This window comes from Mauremys mutica, chromosome 1, assembly GCF_020497125.1.
Source record: "Mauremys mutica isolate MM-2020 ecotype Southern chromosome 1, ASM2049712v1, whole genome shotgun sequence".
NCBI lineage: Eukaryota > Metazoa > Chordata > Testudines > Geoemydidae > Mauremys > Mauremys mutica.
In genome coordinates this window covers 607,117-621,639 of record NC_059072.1, presented here as the reverse complement: position 1 = coordinate 621,639, position 14,523 = coordinate 607,117, and the positions used below count along the sequence as shown (strand labels likewise).

The 14,523-nt window shown below is 60.2% G+C and overlaps 1 protein-coding gene across 5 annotated transcripts in view; it reads right to left on the bottom strand.

The window, feature by feature from the left end:
- SHANK3 (SH3 and multiple ankyrin repeat domains 3) overlaps positions 1-14,523 on the bottom strand; it is a 748,791-nt gene that overhangs the window by 666,839 nt on the left and 67,429 nt on the right. For all 5 annotated transcript variants that reach the window (XM_045026870.1, XM_045026889.1, XM_045026909.1 and 2 more), the window contains exon 3: positions 9,382-9,705. In XM_045026870.1, coding sequence (XP_044882805.1) covers positions 9,382-9,639 — 258 coding nt within the window. In that variant the 5' untranslated portion in view covers positions 9,640-9,705. The remainder of the gene's footprint in view (positions 1-9,381; positions 9,706-14,523) is intronic.

Sequence of the window (14,523 nt, the reverse complement as noted above, 5' to 3'; positions counted from 1 at the left end):
GATTTACATAGCTTTGTGCCAGATCCTGGCTGGTCAGTCTCAGAATCAAGCATTTATGCACACGGTGCTTGGTCTAATGCACAGTTGGGGTCCCAATCCCATTTTAAGGGGATCGCCAGAGCTGGTGTTAGACTTGCTGGGGCTCGGGGTGAAGCCAAAGTCTGAGCCCCACCGCCCATGACTGAAGCCTTCAGGCTTTGGCACCCCCAGGGAGGCGGGGCTTGGGCTTTGGCCCCCCTGCCCTGGGCAGTGGGGCTCAGGCTTCAGTCCCCCTTCCCGGGGTCATCTAATCATTTTTGTTGTAAGAAGAGGGTAGCGGTGCAATTAAGTTTGAGAAACCCTGATCTAAAGCTTTACTGAAGTCAACAAGGCAGGCTCCAGTACATCCCCTCTCCAGGAATCACTGACCCCCTCTCTCCACCGGGGTCACCTCCAGGCTCCAGAGGTGACCCTGGCAATTACAGGCCAGTAAGCCTGACTTCAGTACCAGGCAAACTGGTTGAAATGATAGTAAAGCACAAAATTGTCAAGACACATAGATGAACATAATTTGTTGGGGAAGAACCAACATGGTTTTTGTAAAGGGAAATCATGCCTCACCAACCTACTAGAATTCTTTGAGGGGGTTAACAAGCACGTGGACAAGAAGGATCCAGTGGATATAGTGTACTCAGATTTTCAGAAAGCCTTTGACAAGGTCCCTCACCAAAGCAAAGTAAGATGCCACGGGATAAGAGAGAAGGTCCTCTCATAGATTAGTAACTGGTTAAAAGATAGGAAACAAAGGTAACTGATACAGTATCAGTGATACCCCATGCCCTGCTCTAACACCCAGCTGTATCACATCCCCTCACTGATAAATACACCGAGCCCTGCTCTAACACCTGCTGTATCACATCCCCTCACTAATAAGTTGTCAGTTGCAGGGGGGGGATAGCTCAGTGGTTTGAGCATTGGCCTGCTAAATCCAGGGGTGTGAGTTCAATCCTTGAGGAGGACTGCTTAGGGATCTGGGGCAAAAATTGGTCCTGCTAGTGAAGGCAGGGGGCTGGACTCCATGACCTTTCAAGGTCCCTTCCAGTTCTAGGAGATTGGTATATCTCCAATTATAAAAATAAGTTTTCAGAATGGAGAGAGGCAAATAATGTCCCCCCAGGGGTCTGTACTGGGACCAGTCCTATTCAACATATTCATGAATGATCTGGAAAAAGGGGAAATCAGTGAGGTGGTAAAATTTGCAGATGATACAAAACTACTCAAGATAGTTCAGCCACAGGCAGACTGTGGAGAGCTACAAAGGGATCTCCCAAAACTGGGTGAATGGGCAACAAAATGTCAGATGAAATTCAATGTTGATAAATGCAAAGTAATGCACATTGGAAAACATAATCCCATCTATACATATAAAATGATGGGATGTAAATTAGCTGTTACCACTCAAGAAAGAGATTTTGGAATCATTGCAGATAGTTCTCTGAAAACAGAATGTTGAGAATCATTAAGAAAGGGATAGATAAGACAGAAAATATCATATTGCCACTATATAAATCCATGGTACACCCACATCTTGAATACTACATGCACATGTGGTTGCCCCTTCTCAAAAAAGATATATTGGAATTGGAAAAGGTTCAGAAAAGGGCAACAAATATGATCAGGGGTATGGAACAGCTTCCATATGAGGAGAGATTAATAAGACTGGGACTTTTCAGCTTGGAAAAGAGACAACTAACGGGCGATAGGATTCAGGTCTATAAAATCATGACTGGTTTGGAGAAAGTAGATAAGGGAGTGTTATTTACTCCTTCTCATAACACAAGAACTAGGCGTCACCAAATGAAATTAATAGGCAGCAGGTTTAAAACAAACAAAAGGAAATATTTTTTCACACAACACACAGTCAACCTGTGGAACTCCCTGCCAGAGGATGTGGTGAAGGCCAAGACTATAACAGGTTTCAAAAAAGAACTAGATAAATTCATGGAGGGCAGGTCCATCAATGGCTATTAGCCAGGACGGGCAGGGATGATGTCCTTAGCCTCTGCTTGCCAGAAGCTGGGAAAGGGAGACAAGGAATGGATCACTTAGAATCATAGAATATCAGGGTTGGAAGAGACCTCAGGAGGTATCTAGTCCAATCCCTTGCTTAAAGCAGGACCAATCTCCAACTATTTGGAGCAAATTTTTGAATTGCTTCGCTCCAGCTCCAGGCATAAAACCTACTGGTCCGCTCCAGCTCCAGGCTCCGCTCCAAAGCCCTGCCTCCACACCCCAGATTTTTGGCAAATGTAGGCATCTGTCCCATTTGCTCTGGCCTACTGATCTCATGGGCAAGGACACATGGGACAAATGCCCACATCTGCCAAAAAAGTCGGGATGACCGGGGTGGGGCTTAAAAAAGGGACTGTCCCCACCAAAACGGGACATATGGTCACCCTAGTGTGCAGGGAACCCAGACAGGAAGTTTTGCCCTGCGGGAGGCCAGGCTCTAAGTTAGAAGCCGGCTTTAGAGAAACAGCACAAAACCCTTTAAGTTACCTGGGTCCCTATTGCTCCAGGTCAGCCACAACCACGTGGTGCCTGTAATATCCCAGTTCCCAGGCCCTAAAGGGTTAATTCTCGGGGTAGATGGAAGTCCAGAGAGGGGCTGCCTCTCACTCTGGGTCTGTACCGTGCCTGCCACAATGGGCCCTGACCTCTGCTGGGAGCCACAGCGCTATGGCCACACACCTAGTAAACAGTAACCCCTAAACACTGCTATGGAAGATAAATGGGACTATGGGATAAGCTGCTACCTCTCCATGGGCCTTCGCTAAGAAGAGCCACAGAGGGGCTCCTCCCGCATGGGACTGTCCATCAGGGACATCTCCGGCCCAGACCTGCTCACACAGTGGATGGAGCCGTACAGCTCAGCGTTGGAATCCCTGGCGCTAGTGCCTTAGACTCCTCGGCGATGCTCTCCCCACTGAGACAGGTCCCGCTGATTTAGTAGCTCCTGCTTGCAGGAAGAGGCCCCCAAGCTGTGTGGTAGAAAAAGAAAAACCCTGTGGCTGGCTTAGAAGGGGCTGGGACAAATTTCACAAGGAATAAAGAAATCAGCAGGAATCTGTCTCAACTCTCATGAATGGGGACATCTGATGGACATTCTGTATGGGGCAATACGGGGGAAGGCCCCAGGCAGGGCTGAGCTAACACTGCAGTGCTGGAGAGAGCTCTGCAGGGGGTGCTCCAGTCCATTCCCGGCCTGTGAGAATGCGGGACATTGCTGTGTGAGAATGTGGGGGTGCCATGGGGCAGTATTTCAGAGCTCTTTCCTTCTCCCCGAGGAGAGGCAGCATCTGCCCTAGCAGACCCCACTGCTGTGCTTCCCCAGGGGGGAGGCATCACTCAGGCTGACAGTGGGTGACACGGCATAGGCAGCAGCCCAGCCTATTCAGCAACACGTCGTCTCCCGCTCACGGCCCCACTGAGTTACAGCTCTGGAGTTGGTGGCGCAGAGTCTTTGTGCTCTCAGTTCTGGGTGGAAACAGGGCTGTTATCCTCCTGGTGCTGTGTGCGTGACCACACTGGGAGCTTCCCAGCTCTAGCTGTAAACACTGCCAGGAGCCTGTGCCCTGAACCAGAGCCGAGACTGCAGAGAATTCCTCTAAACATTAACCAGGCATGTGGTGTGAGCAGACCTTGCCTGGTGGAATGCAAGCACCTCTCTGCTCTTATCAGTGCGCAGCAGCCCGTGCCCTACACACCCCCTCTGCCACAGCTCCACATCCCTGCCTGCATGTTAAACGCCACCACCTTCCCCAGCGGGAACGTCGCCAGCCTGCCTCTTGGGCCTGCTGAGCTAAGCTGACCCCCAGCCCCACGGGGCAAGTGGTGGAACAGCCCCACGGGCCCCATGCACAGCCTGTTCCTAGGCAGAGCTGTGGGCTCTCTGCAGTGCTGCATTTCCTCTCTGCTCCCGGCCTGTGCGCAGAGATTCTCCTTAGGGAAGGTGGTGTCTCCTTGCTTGGGCCTGTAGAGATGCACATGTTCTCTGGTGATGGGGCCAGAGCAGCACCCAGTTCTCCCCCCAGGCCTCCTGACCCACAACTGACCCTGGGGCTCACGAGAGGAGCCAGTCTGGGCAAGGTAGTGACTACCCCACTCTGGAGAGGGACTGGATCAGGGCCGGTGCAAGGATGTTTCGTGCCCTAGGCAAAACTTCCACCTTGCGCCCTCCCCCGTTCCTGAGCCCCCGCCCTGAGGCGCACCTCCCCCGCAGCAGCTCCCCACCTCCGCCCTGAGGCGCTCTCTCCCCCGCAGCAGCTCCCCACCTCCGCCCTGAGGCGCCCCCCCGCAGCAGCTCCCCCCCTCCGCCCTGAGGCGCTCTCTCCCCCGCAGCAGCTCCCCCCCTCCTCCCTGAGGCGCTCTCTCCCCCGCAGCAGCTCCCCACCTCCGCCCTGAGGCACCCCCCCGCAGCGCCTCCCCCCTCCGCCCTGAGGCGCCCCCCCGCAGCAGCTCCCCCCCTCCGCCCTGAGGCGCCCCCCCGCAGCAGCTCCCCACCTCCGCCCTGAGGCGCCCCCCCGCCCTAGCTCACCCCTGCCCCGCCTCCTCCCCGAGCACGCCATGGCTGCTTCACTTCTCCCGCCTCCCAGGCTTGCGGTGCCAATCAGCTTAGGCGCCGCAAGCCTGGGAGGCGGGAGAAGTGAAGCAGCCACGGTGTGCTCGGGGAGGAGGCGGAGCAGGGGTGAGCTGGGGCGGGGAGTTCCCCTGTGTGCCCCCCCCCTTACTTGCTGCAGGCGGCCCTCCCCGCGCTCCTGTGCCCCAGCTCCCTCTGCCTAAATGCCGGCGGCGACTGGGGCAGCCAAAGATCCGGCCACCGCGGTCGCTGCCAAAGAAAATGGTGCCCCCCAAATCCTAGCGCCCTAGGCGACCGCCTGCGTCGCCTAAATAGTTGCACCGGCCCTGGACTGGATGGCCTAGCAGGGCTCCTGCGCCCCATTTCTGGGATTGTCCCCTTGCAGGGCTGCGTTAGAGCCATGGGGGGCAGCAGGACGCCGGATGGGTGCTCACAAGAGGAGAGAGCACCAGGGAAGGGGAACAGCTAACGAGAGGTGGGCTCACCACATCCTGACAATGATGCCGAGTGTGACTCCACCATACTGACAATCCCACCGGACCATTGCTGGTGGCATCGTGTGACCCAGCAGGCTGCGGGGCAGAGGCTGGCAGGCGAGAGGGGGCTGTGGCCCTACAGATCAGTCTGGGGAAGGCGGAGGGGGTAGCATGAGACAGCCAACGTACAGGCTGGTGAGAGGGAGGGGTGGGGGCACCAAGGCACTCTGCACCTCCGGCCAGGAAGGGAAGGAGAGCAGTCCACAAAGGCCGGGGCGGGAGAGCCTCCTGGCTCAGAATCCCAGCAGAGGCTCAGGCAGGAACTGCTCGGTGCCAGCAAGCGTGTGCTGAGGCCTCTCCTACAGCACAAGGTCAGTTCTCATTAAAACACAACGTCGATTCTTCGACAGCAAAGGCAGCCCAGCGTCCCTTCTCTGCCTCCGCAGCTCCTTCCAGCACACGGCAGCTGTTCTGCAGAGCTGAGAGCTCCGAGAGCTTCAGACCCTCATCTCCAAGCCCCCGCTGCTGGCGACCAGACCACAGCCTGCTAGGAGAGCCATGCAGGGTATGTTCGCATTGCAACAACACCCGCGGCAGCTGACAGGCTCACAGAGCTCAGGGTGCGGGGCTCTCAGACTGCAGGGTAGACATATGGGCTCATGCTGGAGCCCAGGCTCTGGGACGGGACCCTCCCACTCGAGGGTTCCCAGAGTCCAAATGTCTACACAGCAAGTTTAGAGCCCTGCAGGCCGAGCCCTGTGAGCCTGGATCAGCTCACGTGGGCCAGCCGCAGGTGTTTTATTGCAGTGTACACACGCCCTCACTGCCACCCACCACCTGGCAACCACCAGCAAAACAGGTCCCATCCTAACTAGACCCACAGACACACTGTGCCTTGGTCCAACACCCGCCCATTCAACTGACACCAGGCTCCATTGCCCGCCGACGCCCAGAGCCAGTTCCATCACCCACTCTCGCTGACACCCCTCAACCAGTTCCAACACCTGCCGTCAGTGACACACCGTGCCCTGCTCTAACAGCCGCTGTATCACACCCCCTCACTGATAGATACCCCGTGCCCTGCTATAACACCCGCTGTGTCACACCCCCTCACTGATAGATACCCCGTGCCCTGCTATAACACCCAGCTGTATCACTCCATTCTCACTGATAGATACACGGTGCCCTGCTCTAACACCCATTGTGTCACACCCCCTCACTGATACACCGTGCCCTGCCCCAATATTCAGCTGTATCACATCCCCTCACTGATAGATACACCGTGCCCTGCTATAACACCCAGCTGTATCACTCCATTCTCACTGATAGATACACGGTGCCCTGCTCTAACACCCATTGTGTCACACCCCCTCACTGATACACCGTGCCCTGCCCCAATATTCAGCTGTATCACATCCCCTCACTGATAGATACACCGTGTGCTGCACTAACTCCTGCTGTATCACATCCCCTCACTGATAGATACACGATGCCCTGCTATAACATCCACTGTGTCACACCCCCTCACTGATACACTGTGCCCTGCTCTAACACCCACTGTGTCACACCCCCTCACTGATGGATACACCGTGCCCTGCTCTAACACCCGCTGTGTCACACCCCCTCACTGATGGATACACCGTGCCCTGCTCTAACACCCGCTGTGTCACACCCCCTCACTGATAGATACCCTGTGCCCTGCTATAACATCCACTGTCACACCCCCTCACTGATACACCGTGCCCTGCTCTAACACCCAGCTGTATCACCCCCTCTCACTGACAGATACACCATGCCTGCTCTAACACCAACTGTGTCACACCCCCTCACTGATAGATACACCGTGCCCTGCTCTAACACCCGCTGTGTCACACCCCCTCACTGATGGATACACCGTGCCCTGCTCTAACACCCGCTGTGTCACACCCCCTCACTGATAGATACCCTGTGCCCTGCTATAACATCCACTGTCACACCCCCTCACTGATACACCGTGCCCTGCTCTAACACCCAGCTGTATCACCCCCTCTCACTGACAGATACACCATGCCTGCTCTAACACCAACTGTGTCACACCCACTCACTGATAGATACACCGTGCCCTGCTCTAACTCCTGCTGTATCACACCCCCTCACTGATACAGCGGGTGTTAGTGCAGGACATGGTGTATCTCACACCCTCACTGATAGATACACCGTGCCCTGCTCTAACACCCGCTGTGTCACACCCCCTCACTGATAGATACACCGTGCCCTGCTCTAACTCCTGCTGTATCACACCCCCTCACTGATACAGCGGGTGTTAGTGCAGGACATGGTGTATCTCACACCCTCACTGATAGATACACCGTGCCCTGCTCTAATACCCTCTGTAGCTCTCTAGTCACCAAGCCCTATCTCAGCAGAATCCCTCTTTATCATGCATCGTGAGGTATCAGACCAGCGGTTACTTGTTTCAATCTGTGCTACCGTAACTCAGTTCCTCTCTTGGCTCCATTCCTCCTGCTGTCAGCGCAGGCTGCACACAGCCCTGCCTGTGCTCTGAGGCAGGAGGACGCTGCATTGACTTAGGAGTCATGTCCTAATGTGCAGCAGGCTCCAATCCCAAGCAGTTTCTTCCTCCTGAGCAGCTCTGAGCAGCCAGCCAGCCTGTCCCCAGTGCCTCTCCCACCCGCAGCGCTGCCTGTCCCAGCACTGGAGCTCATTATGCAAGACCACTGCATCTTGTCAGGCAGATGCAGAGGCAAGTGAGAGCCCCAGCCTGGAGCCAGCTGGCTGGGGCAGAATGGGGGAGAACCCGGAACCAGTCCTCCCCATCAGGCACACTGCACTGCACAGGGACACTGAGGGGATGCCAGCTCCTTCAAGTCCCCAGCTGGGGCTGGCCTTGTGCTTGGCAGCCACAAGGGGCCCTGATTAGCTGGGAATTTTTACCTGGGAATTTGCTCCTGGCTTTCCAGACTCAGCAGCTCTCCCTGCGGGCAGCACTGGGGGGTGGGGGGAGGTGAGCGAGCCAGAGTCCAGGGCTGAGTCCCCTGCTCCCAGGGACTGGGGCATACTCCAGGCCAGCCCTGAGGAGCCAGGCTGGGGGGATGGATGAGACCGGGCCTGATGGAACTTGTCATGGCTGCTCCCCTGGTCCCACCACCTGGGTGTAGGGCTGGGGCTGCACCGGTTCCAGTGGCAGGCGCACACCCAGTGGGGGAGGGGGTTCCCATGCCACACGCCCGGCGGGGGAGGGGGTTCCCATGCCACAAGCCCAGCTGGGGAGGGGGTTCCCATGCCACACGCCCGGCCGGGGAGGGGGTTCCCCATGCCACACGCCCGGCGGGGGAGGGGGTTCCCCATGCCACACGCCCGGCCGGGGAGGGGGTTCCCCATGCCACACGCCCGGCCGGGGAGGGGGTTCCCCATGCCACACGCCCGGCGGGGGAGGGGGTTCCCATGGCACACGCCCGGCGGGGGAGGGGGTTCCCGTGCCACACGCCCGGCCGGGGAGGGGGTTCCCATGGCACACGCCCGGCGGGGGAGGGGGTTCCCATGGCACACGCCCGGCGGGGGAGGGGGTTCCCGTGCCACACGCCCGGCCGGGGAGGGGGTTCCCCTGCCACAGACCCGGCCGGGGAGGGGGTTCCCATGGCACAGACCCGGCCGGGGAGGGGGTTCCCGTGCCACACGCCCGGCCGGGGAGGGGGTTCCCATGGCACAGACCCGGCCGGGGAGGGGGTTCCCGTGCCACACGCCCGGCCGGGGAGGGGGTTCCCATGCCACATGCCTGGCCGGGGAGGGGGTTCCCGTGCCACACGCCCGGCCGGGGGCAGCTGGGCCCCAGATGGACTCTGGCTGGAAGGGTCTGGGTGGGGACCCTCTCTCCTTCTCCATCCAGCTCTCACCAGCGGCTGCAGTTGGTGTAAAGTTTAGCCAGGCGGCAAGTGCTGTGTTCAGCTGGAAACTGCCGCGGGGCTCCAGCAGCGCAGGGGTTAAGCAGCAGCTGTCACATCCCCTTTGCGGGAAACTTGTGGCCAGCGGGTCCCGTGGGGCGGGGGGGGCGGCGCTGCCGGTCGGCCCCGATCCGGAGCCCGGCCGGGGTGGTCCCGATCCGGGGCCCGGCCGGGGAGGCGGGGTGGTCCCGATCCGGAGCCCGGCCGGGGCGGTGGGGTGGTCCCGATCCGGAGCCCGGCCGGGGTGGTCCCGATCCGGAGCCCGGCCGGGGTGCCGGGGTGGTCCCGATCCGGAGCCCGGCCGGGAGCAGCCGGTCCCGGTCCCGCCCGGCCCGGCCCCACTCACCGTCTGCTGCAGGTCGGGGATCCCGATGCGCACCACGATGGCGCTGGCGGCGGCTTCCTCCATGCGGGGCGGCGGCGGCTCGGCGCAGGGGGCCGGGGGCTCGATGGTGGCATAGGGGGTCTCGTCCCGGGGGCGGCCCGCGGGGTCCCCCGGATCCGCCTCCACCGCGCGGGGCGGGCGCGGCGGCGGCAGCTGCTCTGGCGGCGGCAGCTCCGGAGTCTCATGTTTGGCGGCGGCGGGCGGCGGCGGCAGCGGCATGGTCCGTGCGGGCGGGGGGCGCGGGGGCGGCGGGGCCGCGGGACCTGGAGCCCGCACAGCGCAGCGCTGGGCCGGGGGAGACAGAGAGAGAGAGAGAGTTACCGGCGGGCCCGGCCGGGGCAGCGCCCCCCGCTACCCCCGGGGGGATCCCAGCCCCCCTGCACTGCACCCCCTGGGGGGATCCCAGCCCCCCCTGCACTGCACCCCCTGGGGGGATCCCAGCCCCCCCTGCACTGCACCCCCCGGGGGGATCCCAGCCCCCCTGCACTGCACCCATGGGGATCCCAGCCCCCCCTGCACTGCACCCCCCAGGGGGATCCCAGCCCCCCCAGCACTGCCCCCCCGGGGGGATCCCAGCCCCCCTGCACTGCACCCCCCGGGGATCCCAGCCCCCCCCTGCACTGCACCCCCTGGGGGGATCCCAGCCCCCCTGCACTGCACCCGCGGGGATCCCAGCCCCCCTGCACTGCACCCCCTGAGGGGATCCCAGCCCCCCAGCACTGCACCCCCCAGGGGGATCCCAGCCCCCCCAGCACTGCACCCCCTGGGGGATCCCAGCCCCCAACCCCAGCACTGCACCCCCAGGGGGGATCCCAGCCCCCCTGCACTGCACCCACGGGGATCCCAGCCCCCCCCAGCACTGCCCCCCTGGGGGGATCCCAGCCCCCCTGCACTGCACCACGGGGATCCCAGCCCCCCCCAGCACTGCACCCACGGGGATCCCAGCCCCCCGCTACCCCCGGGGGGATCCCAGCCCCCCTGCACTGCACCCCCTGGGGGGATCCCAGCCCCCCTGCACTGCACCCACGGGGATCCCAGCCCCCCCTGCACTGCACCCCCCGGGGGGATCCCAGCCCCCTGCACTGCACCCGTGGGGATCCCAGCCCCCCGCTACCCCTGGGGGGATCCCAGCCCCCCTGCACTGCACCCCCTGGGGGGATCCCAGCCCCCCCAAAAAGTGACCCCCAAGGGATCTCAGCCCCGTGGCACTGCACCCCCTGGGGGATCACAGCACTTCATATCTGGCACTGCATCCCCAGGGGATCCCAATCCCCCAGCACTGCACCCTCTGGAGAATCCCAGCACTGCACCCCAGGGGGATCCCAGCCCCTCCCTCTCAGCATTGCACCCCCCCCCAGGATCTCAGCTCCCCTGGCACTGCACCCACTGGAGATCGCAGCCCCCCTGGCACTGGACACACACACCGGGGATCCCTACCCTCCTGGCACTGCACCCTCGGGGGGATCCCAGCCCACCTGGCACTGCACCCCCCCACAGGGATCCCAGCCCCCCCAGCACTGCACCCCCCCAGGATCTCCCCCCAACACTGCACCCTCTGGGGAACTCTTGCGGGATGCCTCCCTGCTCTGGGGCCAGCCTCTGTCCCTCAGTTCCCTGGGGCTCTGCCAGCAAGACCCATTAGCTCTCCTCTCTCAGGTTCATGGGGATGGCCAGCCTGGATCAGGCCAGAACCCACCTAGCCCAGCCTCTGGTCTCCAACTGAGGCTGGAAAGGGGCAGCAGTGGGCTAGCTTGGTTCCTCCTGACCCCCAATAATCAGGCTGGCCCCTGGCTAGGGGCAGGGTGTTCTACAGCCCTCCCCAAACTCTGGTCTGTTTTAATATGTACTGTTAGTGGGGATGCTCTTGTTACCCAAGTCAGCGTTTGAGCCTTGGTTGAATCCTGCTAAATTGTTGGCCTCACTGCTGTCCTGTGGCAGTGAGTTCCACAGGCCGGCCCTGTGTTGTGTGAAAAAGTGTTTCCTTGTGTCAGTTTTGAATTTGCCCCTTTCATTGATGCGGCTCAGCGGAGTCCAGGCCTGAGCTGTTGTGGGATGTCAGGGCCCCCTCGTCTCCCTGCACTGGGGGGAAGTGAAACACTCTTTCTCCATTAGCCGGTACCCCCATCACATCCCTGCTGATTTGGCTCCCAACAAAGGTAAGCAGGGCCAGTCCTGTCAGCCTCTCCAGGCCCCCGATGGTTCCTGCTGCCCCGCTTTGAACCTCTCTGATTCCTCACACCCCTTCTGGTGATGGAAACAGTGTCAGGGAAGGGGGCCCATTCCTTCCCTCCATCCCTCTGCTTCCTCCTTTCCGCCCTCCTCCCTCCCTGCAGAAAAATCTCCTGGAGGGACCAGGCTGCTGGGAGGCCAGAGGCCACAGTGAGCGGGGCTATCAGCTCCAGCCCCACTCGATTTACAAGGAAAATGAGCTTCAAGGCTGAATTTGGACCCTGGCATCTGTTAACTCTTTCAGTGCTTGAATGTTACCAGCCACTAAGCAAAAGCTGGAGCGACTCCTGCAGTGAGGAAAACACTGACCCCGGAGCACTGCGCATAATGATGAGTCGCCCTCCCAGCCCCACGAGTTACTGCACTGCATGGAGCCCCTCCCCATGCCCACGCCAGCCCCCGACTCCGCCACTCCCCACGGCCATGCCAGCCCCCGACTCCGCCACTCCCCACGGCCACGCCAGCCCCCGACTCCGCTCCTCCCCACGGCCACGCCAGCCCCCGACTCCGCTCCTCCCCATGCCCACGCCAGCCCCCGACTCCACCACTCCCCACGGCCACGCCAGCCCCCGACTCCGCTCCTCCCCATGCCCACGCCAGCCCCCGACTCTGCTCCTCCCCATGCCCACGCCAGCCCCCCACTCCGCCCCTCCCCACGGCCACGCCAGCCCCCGACTCTGCTCCTCCCCATGCCCACGCCAGCCCCCCACTCCGCCCCTCCCCATGCCCCCACCAGCCCCTGACTCCGCCCCTCCCCCTGACCACACCAGCCCCTGACCCCAAACCTTTCTCGGTCGGGGGAGTTTGCCCCAGTTACGGCTGCTGGTACCTCTGGGAATGGTACTCCTGGGCGGTACCCAGGGAACCCCTAATGCAGACATGCGAAGTCACTCTCTGCACCTATGCGCTTACCCTCGTGCCAAGCAGCTGCCACCCATGACTGCAGCTGGGGCCATTCCCACTGCCACGAAGGCCCAGCTGAGCAGAGATCAAAGGACTCTGCCCGTTCAGGAGAAGGAGCTCAAGGTGTTAATCCACTTTGTGACAGAGAGCTGAGGAGATTTACGGATGGCCTGGATCTGTCGAGGAAATAATTAATGGCCCTACCCCCAGCCAGCCAGCCCAGAGGCCGGGGAACTGCCTGGGTTGGCATCAATGAAAGCTTGACCCCAGATTTAGCCTGGCTCTCCTGGCTGCTGCAGGGTCTGCTGGGAAAGCCGTCGCCAGGGAGAAGGGATGGGAAGATCATTCCCTGAGAGGCAGCATCTGTGGACACTGAAAGCCAATGGGCCCCGGCGGGTATGGGTGTCTTGGTCCCCTGTGCATGTGCCCCAGAGGTCCCAAAAGCTCTAAATCATAAGTCAGATGCCAAAGAACCACAAGATTAGGCCAGGACTCGCAATGCTAGGCAGCAGTTCTGCAGAAAAGAACCTGGGGTTACGGTGGACGAGAAGCTGGATATGAGTCGACAGTGTGCCCTTGTTGCCAAGAAGGCTAATGGGATTTTGGGCTGTATAAGTAGGGGCATTGCCAGCAGATCAAGGGACATAATCATTCCCCTTTATTTGACATTGGTGAGGCCTCATCTGGAGTATATGTCCAGTTTTGGGTCCCACACTACAAGAAGGATGTGGAAAAATTGGAAAGAGTCCAGCGGAGGGCAACAAAAATGATTAGGGGGCTGGAGCACATGACTTATGAGGAGAGGCTGAGGGAACTGGGATTATTTAGTCTGCAGAAGAGAAGAATGAGGGGGGATTTGATAGCTGCTTTCAACTAGCTGAAAGGGGTTTCCAAAGAGGATGGATCTAGTCTGTTCTCAGTGGTGGCAGATGACAGAACAAGGAGCAATGGTCTCGAGTTGTAGTGGGGGAGGTTTAGGTTGGATATTAGGAAACACTATTTCACTAGGAGGGTGGTGAAGCACTGGAATGGGTTCCCTAGGGAAGTGGTGGAATCTCCATCCTTAGAGGTTTTTAAGGTCAGGCTTGACAAAGCCCTGGCTGGGATGATTTTGTTGGGTTTGGCCCTGCTTTGAGAAGGGGGTTAGACTAGATACCTCCTGAGGGCCCTTCCAACCCTGAGATTCTATGATTCTATGCTCGTGTGTGCTTTGAGCTGTCTGGGTTCCCCCGTCTCCCGCCATGAGTGTGGGGCAGTCATGGCTCTGCTAACCTCCCACATGCACGAGTGAGATGGCTCTGGCCCTGCAGGAGCTCTCACAGCCGCTGGATTGTGCAGAGCTTCCAGCTTCTCCCGAGCCCCCAAATGCTCATTAATTCTGTGCCCCCATCCCCAGACCTGCCTCCCACCCTGCAGTTATTTCTGCCCCTAGCACCCACCTCACTTCTGCCCCCCACCCGCCAGCTCCAGGGATGATTCTCTGCTCTGGGTGGGGAGCAGAGCCACCTTGAGCAGCTGCCGCTTTCTGCTCCCTCCCCTGGGGGGTGGGAGAGCCCTGCCTGGCTCTTGCAGCAGCTCTGATTGGCTGCTCTTCCCCAGGAGGCGGGAAAAAGGCAGCCAATTAGAAGGGGCTTTCCCTGGGTCAGCTGGAAATCACTTGAGGGCTGGCACTTCTCCAAGGCTGCATCTACCCAGGGCTCCTAGCAATTGTCCAGTGCAGGCCCCGCCCAGGGGTGGGCAGTAGGGAGCGGGGTGGAGGGACCTGGAAATGTCATTTCCTTTTACTGGGACTGTCTGCATGGGGGATGGGAGAGCAGGGGTGACTTTAGGTGAGGGACAGGACCTGAGCCAGGAAGGGGGGTGGGGGGAGTCAACACCTTTGCCCGGGAAGCTGTTCAAAGGGAGAGAGACTGCTGGAGGGGTTTTTGGTTTCAGTTTTGGCCTGGCTGGGAGGAGGCAGGAACCCCAAGT